This window comes from Carlito syrichta, unplaced genomic scaffold, assembly GCF_000164805.1.
Source record: "Carlito syrichta isolate Samal-C Ts95f unplaced genomic scaffold, Tarsius_syrichta-2.0.1 Scaffold289570, whole genome shotgun sequence".
NCBI lineage: Eukaryota > Metazoa > Chordata > Mammalia > Primates > Tarsiidae > Carlito > Carlito syrichta.
Window position 1 is genome coordinate 782 of NW_007233666.1, and position 12248 is coordinate 13029.

At 37.5% G+C, this 12248-nt stretch overlaps 1 gene segment (V, D, J or C); it reads left to right on the plus strand.

The window, feature by feature from the left end:
- The first annotated feature begins 2019 nt into the window (after positions 1-2019).
- Positions 2020-2807, plus strand: LOC103256469. The segment is given in 2 exon segments: positions 2020-2068; positions 2476-2807. Coding segments are annotated over 2 exon segments (381 nt in total).
- The last annotated feature ends 9441 nt before the right edge of the window (positions 2808-12248 follow it).

Sequence of the window (12248 nt, forward strand, 5' to 3'; positions counted from 1 at the left end):
ATGTACAACATTTATCTCACAAAGAACTCTGTGTGCCTCTTGAAAAAAAAAAGGCCTGGAGATTGGACCAATATTACATATAAATGATGATGATGGATAGATTTATTGGATGATTTTTATTACCACCTCTTCTTTATTCCTTGGCAGAGATCACCCATTTCATTCAGCAATCGATACTTTTTATACCTCATGCTGCTGCTCATTCATCTAGCAGACCACATAACCATAGGACACATAACACCTATGGAAATGGAGAAATAACAAACTCCAGGGTGGTTAGCTGAACCAGTTTCCTCTATGATATACTGTCCCCAATGTAGTGTTTAAATCTGTGGAAATGAATAAGAAATACATACTGCAGAAATACATACTGCAAAGAATTGTGCGTGAGAGGGTCTATCTAATAAAGAACAGGAGAGAGGATTCGGTTTCCAAAGTGAGGCCTGGTCATTTGAGGGCATCTGTTTAAGAATTTCCAAGTTGTTAATATTGGATTTATTAAAATTTGTGATGTCCTTAAACATTTTTTCCTAAGTATTTTTCTCCAAAAGTCCAAGTCAGACCAACTCTCTTCAGCAATGTATGGTTCATATACATTCTTTGATATCCCCTCTCCACCCTCTACCCTCTCTGATATATTTTCTTTCATAACGATGAAAAGACAATCCAACTTAAATCAGAAATGAAAAACTTGGAAAAATAATTATTTTAAGAAAGAAGTACCAGCTCAGTGTTAGTCACATGTTCTTCAACTGGGGTCCTAAGAATTTTAGATTCTTGGAAATGAGGTCTCAACTGGGGGAATCCAGGCATAGTACCAACAATATCTGAGCCTCCCCACTTAGGAGTAGCTCAGTGAATTCTGTACCACATCACTTGACTTTTGAAGTAGTCCATGTGATTGATAATTGTATTCATTTGTGCAAATAATTGTGTCAGTAACACTTATCCACTGATGGACACCATCCTGTTTTAATATTTCCTAGTCTTCCTTTTTTTTCCCAACATTTCAGTGGCAAATGGCCATCATGGAAGCTTTTATCACTTTAGAGTGAACATAATTTACTCTTCCAATCCTCTTTATTAGACAACAGAATTTAGTAGCTTTAAATTCTATGAAAAATATATTATAATAAACATATATACAGTATCATACAAGATTAATTTTGTATTCTGAAGTACTATCTTTTCAAATTAGAAGACAATATAAAATAAGGCAGAATTAAAAAATGAAGGAAGTCATGACTAATAGATATTTCCTACAAGAAATTAAAAAAGAAATCTTTCAGAACCACATAAAGTGACAACAGAGAGTTACTTTATCTATACAATCAAAGAAACACCTCAAAAACACAAAAGAAACAGGGAAGGAGTTAGAAATCTTTATAAAATGTTTCCCTCAATTCATCTGACATTTGAGTTTATGAAAACCAAATTACTATGATGTCAAAGTAGCAGTTCCCTTAGAAGGCTGGGAGAGGCGACACTGACCTTAATGAAGAAAGCTTCTGGATAATGTGAAATCATTTATATTTGTTACTTAGAGAATGAATATACATACACTTTTGATCATTTCAAAATTATGTTTTTGTCCTTTATATGGTGAATGTTTTATCTTAATTTGAAAATTAAAAATACCAAGACCTTTTCAGAAAGCAAGAACAAAAAATAAGAATCACCAAATATTTGTGAAAACTAAATTATACTAATGACAAGTATAACTTACACTAAGAAATTGTTATGGAATTTTAAAAACTGGCAGTAAACAGAAGAAAATGTTTAAGTATGTTACTTTTTTTCTTTCCCTCACTAGTTTTTTTTCTCAAGCACATAAGATATTTTTCTCACAGGATAGCCCCTTTCGATTATAGCCTCCTGTTTTTTCTTTCCACATCACTGCACCCAGCAGTGGATTTGCATAATGCCCTTGTAAGGAGAATGATCCCTTGGGAGTCTGAGATAAAAGCTCAGCTCTAACCCTTTCCTCACGATCGGGTCTCCTCAGTTTTACTTCTCAAAATGAGGTTCACCGCTCAGCTCCTGGGACTCCTGATGCTCTGGGTCCCTGGTAAGGACAGAGGGAAATGAGGAAGAAGAATGGAGTAGGAGGGTGAACTCTCTGGTTGTCACTGCCTATCATGTGTGTGTTCTGTCCATGTGTTGGATATGCCCATTATGCCCTCAGTGATGGGGGATATGACATTTACAACTGTGAGAGTGAGGAATATTTGAGAACAAGCAAAGACTTGTGTTCTGGTGAAGATGTTGACACAGAAAGAGGGAAATTGTGTAAGGGATCTCTAGAGGATGTTTTGTGCACTGGAAACATCTGTTCATTTTTATAATTAGACATTATTAGGGTCTGAATAAAAATTATTAAAACTGATTTGCCTAAAATAAATAATAGAAGAATGTTATTTTTTAAACTGCTCTTAAGGATTATAAATAAATTTGTACTTCTCTCTCATATTTCAGGAAACAGTGTGGATGTTGTGATGACCCAGACTCCACTCTCTCTCCCTATCACCCTTGGAGAGCTGGCTTCCATCTCCTGCAGGTCTAGTCAGAGCCTCCAACATAGTAATGGAAATAACCATTTGGACTGGTTCCTGCAGAAGCCAGGCCAGTCTCCACAGCTCCTGATCTATTTGGCTTCCAGACGGGCCTCTGGGGTCCCAGACAGGTTCAGTGGCAGTGGGTCAGGCACTGATTTCACACTGAAAATTAACAGGGTGGAGGCTGAAGATGTTGGGGTTTATTACTGCATGCAAGCTATACATGCTCCTCCCACACTGTTACAGCCCTGAACACAAACCTCCCTGCTTGTGGTGGCCCAGCTGTTCACATGTGTTTTTTATCTAAGTAGCAGCTTAGTAGAATGTTCGTATGTACAATATGAAGATGTTGGAGAAATCAGGGCAATGGGTTGTATCTAAGAGCCCTGTCCCTTGGGTTTCTTGGCTACATGACAGGCAAAATTCATTATTGTTCCCATTAGCTTCAACAACCTTGGTATGACATAAACACAGAAAAATAAAGATGATCCAGTTGCCTTCAATGTATACAGATATGACTGAAGGGAGCGATAAAAAAAAGTTCATTCTACACTCCCTTTCTTGCTTACAATTATCAATAAGACTTAAACAGCATAACAACCAGGAAATTAGCACAGATTTGTGGTAACACATGCTGAATGCATTTTTAGATTAGTAGGGGTTTCTTTTTGTATTTTAAAAGGATATATTTGTCAATGTTCAGAAAGTGGTAATTTTCAACTTTCCCAACCTCCTCCTCCTTTTCGCTACTTAGCTTCCCACTCCATGGAGATGGTACAAAGAGCATTCTACACAAGCTGCCCTCAGTGACAGCTAGTTCAGGAAAACTGGTAGGAATCCTGAATTTGAGTCTTCAGATTGACTTTTGTGAGCTTGTGGAATATGGCAGATTCTAAAGCAAAAACTTAGTATTTCTGTATAATGTGAAGTGGCTAGTTTTGGTTGCTGGTTTATTTTATTTGTTTGTATGGTGCCATGTCATGGTTTGTTAGCATACTCAACACAAAGATACATTTTTATATTTAGGAATATTGTACACTGGCTCTTTCCATGACACTACTCTCACAGGGAGATTTGCATACTGTCCTCTAGGAAGGACCATTCCTTGTGAATTTGAGATAAAAGTTCAAGTCTGACCTTGCTTTGACTGATCAGGACTCCTCAGTTCCACTTCTCAAAATAAAATTCCCTGCCCAGCTCCTGGAGTTGGTAATGCTCAGGGTCTCTTATAAAGACACAAAGATGACAAGGAATAGAAAGGGATTTGAAAGTGAATTCTGTCAGTCCCAAGGCTTTTAATATTAATTCTGTCTACATGTTAGATGTGCATGCATTGTCATCCTAGAGAAGGCATGTGATGTTTCAACGTGAAAGAACTTATGCCAGAAGGAACAATGACACATGCTCTAGTAAAGACATAGATAAAAGAGAATGGTGTAAGTGACTTCTAGAGGCCCCTTCTACCTTGAAAATATGTTTTCTTTTGAAATTTATAATTTTTTGTTGTGCAAATAAAACTCACATATACACACAATTATTTAACATTAAATAAGTAATTGAAGGGAAATGATGAAAATGTTTCTAAACAACCTTGCACTTTTACCTCAATATTTCAGAATCCAGAGGGCATGTTGTGATGACCCAGAGTCCACTCTCCAGGCCTTGGGAGAGCCTGCCTGCAGGTCTAGTCAGACCCTCCAAACAGTCATAAAAACATCTATTTTCATTGGCACCTGCATAAGTCAAGCCAGTTTCCATGGCTCCAGATCTATAGGGTTTCTGGTTTTCTAGTGTCCCATACAGATTTAGTTGCAGGGGGTCAATGAGATATGCTAAATGAGCAATGCTAAAAATCAGCAGATGACGGTTCAGATTGTTGGAGATTATGACCACTAACAAGTTCTACAATATCTCTCCACAATGGTACAACCCCAAACACAATTCTTCCTACTTGGATTTCCCAGTCTTCCCAAATTAGTTTCTTCCCTGGGAATCAGACTAGATATGTTTTTTTAATCTTTGTAATAGTTAGAGGGAGATGCTAGAGAACCCAGTGTAACTGCACAATGGGTGCCTGGTTACATCTTAAATACTACTCTTAAGACCTCAACAGCTGTAGCAAGCTTAGCATGGCAGAAGCTGCAGGAAAATGTAGACATCCATGTTCCTTCTGAGAAAAAAGACAAGATGAAGGGAAGGCTGTCTTGAAAGTTCATTCTAGTCCCCTCACTCTCTCACTTGCATACATTTGTCATTTATACTCATTCAGCTTAGCAGTCACCTAACTGAGACTGATTCATGACAACACAATCTTGATAGATTTTTGTAATTTTTTGGCTTCTTAGTTATTTGCATGTATTCAGCAGGGTAATATTTGGTGATGCTAAGACATTCTTTTTTTTTTCTTTTTTCTTTTGTGAGTTGGAGTCACTCTGTCACCCAGGCTGGAATGTAGTGGCAAACTCATGGTCACCGCAGACTCGACCTGCTGGGTTCAGGAGATCCTTCTGCCTCAGCCTTCCAAGTAGCTGGAACTACAGGCATGTGCCACCAAGCCAACCTAATTTATTGTAGAGATGAGGTCTTGCCAAGTTGCCCAGACTGGTCTCAAACCAGTGAGCTCAGGCTCTCCTTTCACCTCGGTTTCCCAAAGTGCTGGGATTATAGATGTGAGTACATGGGTCCAACTGATGATAAGAAATTCTTTCTCCCATTCTCCACTTTTATGTCCTTTTATTTTTTAATTGTATATAGAGAAAACTTTATTTATTATTTGTTTTTGAAAAAAATTTTCACTTTCATTTTCACTAGTTCTTCACACTTATCTCTCACTAGAATTGGAGGAGAAAAAGGGTATTATTATACTGCTCTCAAGAGAGTAGCCAAGAAAAATAATTTACATTCTTGGTTTTTGGTTTTGTTTACTTTTGCTTGTTTGTTTTTGACTAGTAGATAAACTTCAATAACTTTGTTAAATAATAAAAGTGAAATGTCAAAAGTCTTTGATTATTCTTATTCAAATTTATTGCAATAAAATAAAAGGTGTTTTCTGAATTCCAATGTTGCATTTTAAAATAGAACCAAGATCCAAGTCTTGGGCATAGAAAATAATAATGCATGCTACACTCAGTAGAATTTTGATACATACAAGATACTTTGTAAATCAATTTTGATACATTCAAGATACTATGTAAAAAAGAAGACTATGAAGACTTTTGGGCAGACGAAGTAAACCAGACTGTGAAGCATATCATAGAGGTCAGTTGTCCCCACAGTACCCAGTTCCGTGGTTGAACTTTGTTGGGTGGATTTTGGGTGAGTTGGTTGAAACATGATTCCAGATAAAAGCTGTTATGAATTTCTTAGAAAGAACCATGGAACCGAATCAAGGGATTCCTGTTTGGAGCTCAAGGTTGTGGTGTCTTCATGCCACTGAGAGCTCATGGGGAATTGGTAAATCATGAAGGGATCTAGATCTTTAGTGCCTCAATGGTTTGCAAAGTTCCTGTCCAAATGCACCATAAGTCATATCACACATTCTTATTTAATCAAGTCAGGCATAAGTAGACTTTCAATAGTTAAATCTATCCCCATTACAAACCTGAATATGATTGGTCTCACTTAGTCTCCCATTGGAGAAAGTAGTCATATAGTTAATATGATGGTGGTTTAGCTAATATGATGAATATGTTGACAAGATGGCTAAACTAGGACTGGAAAGGTCAGGGAAGATGTGGTGGTGGGTGTCCCAAGAGGCATGCCTCAGGACAATCAAGTGCAGCAGTAAGAGAGGAAATCCCATGAGAATGTTGGAGGTTTCACTGGTCTTTTTGGATCTTCCACTCAGGCAATTTTTCCATTCGAGACTTTCTCAAATGTCCCAATAAAAACTCCATGTTGGGTTACAGGCTTAATTCTTGTCCAGTTCCTTAAAGTACCTCCATGTAAGTGCCAAGAATCATGTGAATTTTTTTTCATCTGTAAAGTATCACTGCCTGGGTTACATGAGAATCTCTGCTGGAATGAAATTTGAAAAATGAAAATAGTAAAAAAAAAGAAAGAAAGAAAGAAAGGAGAAAATAAGCTCAACTACAAAAGCCTATTCTTTCTCTGGAACTGGAAGTCATCTGGTCTTTGTTTCTTCCATAGTGTTCTAAATTATTATAAATATGATTTTTTTTAATTTGCCTATTTCCTTCTTTGTTCATGTGCTGCAACTTTTCTGTTGATGCTCTAAAATTTACTACATCCTGATTGAAAGTAGAAATTCTTTTATGTTTTAAATTGCATTATAATATAGAGACATAAATGTTGGCATTACGTTACCAAACATTAAGATCTGCATCAATCAATAAATGCATGTGACAATAATCACATACACAATTTGAAACTGAAGGAATAAAATAACTGAAGAAATTATGGTAATCAGATCACCTTGAATATGATAGTTGATAATTAATATGATTTCCAAATTTAATTATAAATGTATAGAAATTAAGATATAGGCCATAAATATACTCCATATAAAATAACTACCTAATAATCATTTGATACAATTGTTTTGGACAGTTAGGTTGTCTCCCTAACTTTGCTATTGTGAATAATGCTATCTTAAACATAGGAGTGCAGATATACGATCATTTCCTTTCTTTGGTTATGTTGTCAACAGAGGAATATCTGGATTTTATGGGAGTTCTATTTTTATTATTCTGGAGGCCCTTTATACTGTTTTTTAAAATGGCAATGCCAATTTACATTTCACCAATGGCGTATAAGGATTCTTTTTTCCCTCACCCTAGACAACACTTACTTTTTTCTCTTTGTGACTGTGATTTGAATTTCCCTGGTAGTTAATAATGTTGAGCACTTTTTCTATACCTATTGGCTGATTTTACATCTCCTTGAGGACTCTCTTTGGCTGTAGAGTGTTCTTCCTTTTCATGATAATGTTGGACAGCGTAGCTCTTTAAGCAACTTTGATCAAGGTCCTTTTGTGTGTGCACCTCTAAGCTCAGAACCTGGACACAGGGGGGCACTGGATAAGTTTGGCGAAGTGATGTGATTTGTGTGCAGCAAAGAGGGAGAAACAGAGAGAGAAGAGAGAAAGAGATACAGAGAAGAGAGTGATGGGGAGAGAAATGTGCATAAAGTGAGAACTGGCTCCGTATTGGTTTGCTCAATTGAGTATGGTGTTCAAAATATTAATCCCTATTTCATGGAGGCTATTAGGCTAACTGATATGGTAAAAGGTACTTTGCAAATGTAAATTAAGTATCTTAGGAAAGTGAGAATGTTTTGAATTTCTGCTGAATGGGACCTAGATACAATCACAAGTTTCCTCCTGAAAGAAAATTAGAAAGAGATTTAAAACAGATTGTAGAGCAGAACTGAATGTGACCACAGAGACTGAGTTGATAAGGTCACAAATCCAGAAAATCTGCAGCCATCAGAAGCTAGAAGAGACATGGAAAAGACTACTATATAGAACATCTGGAGGAACCTGATGATTAGATATCCTGATCTTGACCTTCCATATGATCCCACAATCTCCCTACAGGGAATATACCATCTAGAACATCTGGAGGAGTCTGATGAGTAGATATCCTGATCTTGACTTTCCATATCATCCTGTAATCCCCCTACAGGGACTATACCTGGAAGAACTCAAATCACTCTATAAAAAAGATACCTGCACATGTATGTTTACCACAGCATTGTTTACAATAGCAAGAACATGGAACCAACCATGCTGCCCATCAAAAAAAGACTGGATAAAAAAAAATGGTACATATACACAATGGAATATTATATAGTCATATAGAAGAAAAAAATCATGAATTTCGCAGCAAGCTGGATGGAATCAGCATCTCTAATACTGAGTGATCTTTCACAGAAACAAAGATCTGAGTATCACATGTTCCCACACATAAGTGGATCTTGAACAACCACTGCAATGCTGTAAGAAAAGGATTGACTGTAGCAGGGAACTGCAGAGGAGAGAGGGGGCAGGGAGGTGGGATTGATAGTAATGGGAATCTGCCTGGGGAAGGGAGGCACACCTCATTAACCAGGGTCCCTGCACAGTGAATATTTGTATACATAACCCTGAAATGTACACCACAATTTTAAAATAAAAACATGTAAAAGTTACAAAAGTTTGTACATCAAAAGTAATAAATCTACTGACTACATTCACAAGTAAGAATATACATCTCACCAAAACTCAATTTATTTTTACTCTCCCAATCACCCATATGAAGCCTGGAGATGATTTACATAGTCCTGTGAGTCAGACACGCACTTGAACTCTGCATTGTATGATGGCCCTAACCACAAAACTCCCAAAGAGGCTCAATCTTTCATTGTGGCAAAAGAACCTGCAGTGCCCAGAGGACGCGTTTACATGAGGTGGCACAGATGGAGCTGACTGCAGAATCTTTAAGGAAGAGGCCATGAGACCTCAGTAATGGGTGCATGTCCCTCTTCTGTGCAGATAGGGACCAGGGAACTACAGGATTTCCACAACCCTCAAGGAATTGACTTCCACGTCCTTCCTGGAACATCCACTACATTTTCCTGCACTCCTATAACTGCATGGGTGCTTATTCATTTCACAGGAAAGGAATTCTAGTATGTTCTGACATCACTCTTTGGCACTGATGACACTCAGGGTACTCTGCCAAATGGCCATTACTCTCACCAGAAGAAGAATGAAGAGCTGCCTACACTAAGTTATTTTTGAATTTTTAGTAAGTTAAAACTCATGGGAGTCTCACATATTAATAACCCATTAATGATAATACTTGATAATACTATTTTGATTTTCATGTTCTTACAATTCTGGACCTCATGAAGATTATTCTTTCATTTCCTGTAAACTCTTAATATTTCTGTGTAATGTGAAGTGACTATCTTTGGCTTCTGGTTTATTTTATTTTTTAACATACATGACACAAAGATACATTTTTAGAATTAGGACTATTAACTCTTTCCACATCACTTCACCCACCAGGGTTTTTGCATACTGTCCTATAGAGAATACCCTCTTTTTGAGTCTGAGATAAAAGCTCAACTCTAACCTTGCCTTGAGTGATCAAGACTCCTCAATTCAGTTTCTCAAAATGAGGTTCCCTGCCCAGCTTCTAGGGCTGGTAATGTTTGAGGTCCTCAGTGATGATAGAAGATAGATGAAGAAAGAGAGTTGGGTGGGAGGATAAACACTGGGGACCCCACTCCCATCCATATGTGTTCTGTCCATGTGTTAGATAGGTATGTATTTTCCTCCATGATGGGTTATATGATGTTTAAGTAAGTGAGAGTGAGGAAGTTTCCAGGAGGAACAAGGACCTGTGCTCTGTTGAAGACTCTGACACAGATGGAGGACAATAGTGCAAATGGGACAAGGAAGCCCCTGGTTCTTAACAATATCTGTCCTTTTTAGAAAGTGATTTTTGTGATGTGTGATCCAAAATCACATGCAAATACTATTATATTGCATTGAATAAATAACTGATGGGAAATTATGAAAATGTCTCATAATGTTTATATATACCCTGACACTTTTCTGAAATTTTTTCAGGATCTAGAAGGACATTGTTGTGACCCAGATTCCAATCACCCTGCCCATCATTCTTGGAGAGCTGGCTTCCATCTCCTTCAGAGTCTCTTTGAAAGTGATGGAAGCACCTAAATGCATTAGTGACTGCAGAAGCCAAGCCAGTCTCCATGGATTCTGATCTGTTGGGGTCCTGGTTTTGTGGAGTTTCTGACAAACTAAGTATGTACAAGCAGGTAAAGGACAGATTTCATGCTTAAAATCAGCAGGGTGGAGGTTAAGGGAGTTTGAGATTATTACTGCCAGAAGGTTCAACAATGTTCCCACACAGTGGTACAACACCAACCAAAAATCTTTCTATTATCTTATCTGTCCACATTTGTTTCTTCACTTGGGCACAGACAGGACATATTCTCTGAATTTTTGTAAGAGGAAGATGCTGGAGAACTCAGGTTATTAGGTTGCAGCTGGACCCTGGTTGTCTGTTTACATCTCATGTCCCACACATAAGATGCCATCAACTGGAGCAATCTTAGCTTGGAAGTGTCTGCAGGCGAATGCAGGGGGTCTAAGTGCCCACTGAGCCAGAAGACATGATGAAGAAAGAACTGGCTTGAAAGATCATCTTAATCCTCTCTTCCTTGCATACATATGTCAATTGCATTCTTTCAGCATAATAGTCACACAACTGAGACTGAGTCATGACAACACAATTTTGGTTCATTGTTTAGTATTATTTTGAGTTAGCTGTTACTAGTATATATTAAATAAGATGATATTTGGTAATAGCAAGTCACTTTTTCTCTCCTCCTCCACTGTTGCATTTCATTAGTTCTTAGTACTTTTGTCTCTCTCTTTCTAGAACTGGAGCAGGCACAGTGTTATACTACTGCTCTCAGGAGAGTAGCTAAGAAAAACAATTTACATTCTTGTTTTTTCACTAGTAGATTGACTTCAGGAAATTTATTTAATAATAAAGGTCAACTGTAAAAACTCTGAGTAATCTCAGTCAAAACTGATTGAAATAAAAAATGGTGTTTTTTAAAATTTCAATTCTGCATTTTAAAATGCAATCAAGAACCAAGTATGGATTAATTAGAGAGCCTAGAAATGTACGCCACAGTCAACAGAATTTGGTAAATACGGGACACTATGTAAGAAAATTTCTGCCATGTGGGTTGGGGGGAACCTGTGAAGACTTGGTAGAGGAAGTAAATGAAAATGTGAAGCACATGTTACAGGGCAGTTATTGGCACAATATACACCTTACTGGTTTTTCTTTGCTGAGTGGTGATTTTGGTGAGGTTAAATTGAGATATGACACCAGATAAAGGCTCTGATGTATATCTTGGGATGAATCTGAGTTGAATTTTGTATCATTGTGAGTTCATGGGGAAGTGATGCATCACACAGGACTCTAGGTCCTTAGTGATGCAATGGTTTGTGAAGATCTCTAAAAAGTACCATAGGCCATATCACACATACTTATTTAACTCAGTAAGTTAAAAGTAAGCTTCCAGAGACTGATCATATCCTCATTGTGTACTTGGAGATGACTGGTCTCATTTGGTTTCCCACGGAGTAAATGGTCCTTCAAGAGAGACCAATTAATAAGACATAGAGTATGTTGAAGGCTGAATCAAAGTTGGGAAGATCAGCAGAAGATTCAGCAGTGGGGGTCCTAAGTGTCATGTCGCACACATAGAAAAAGGACAATCAAGTGCAGCAGTCCAGGAAGAACATACATGTGAATGTTCAAGATTTCACTGGTCTTTCTGACTCATCCACTAAGCCAGTTTTTCCATTCTAGAGCTTATTAAATGTCCTAAGGAAAAATGAAGTCTGTGGTTAAAGGATGAACTCTTGTCAAATTTAACAAGACAGCTTCAAGTCACTGTCTTTACCCCAGTGGAGTTCCCTGCCTGTTGTGCATGAGAATCTCTGTCAATAAGAAATCTGGAAAATATCAGTAGGAAACAAAATGACTGGAGAATGTCAGCTCATCTACAAAAGCCTATTTCTTCCTTGGAAATTTAGGTCATCTGGTCTTCATTACTTTCCACTGTGCTCTAATGTATTATAAACATAATTTTTGATTTCACATATCTTGTTTTTTTGTGTACTTGCTGTGTTGGTGT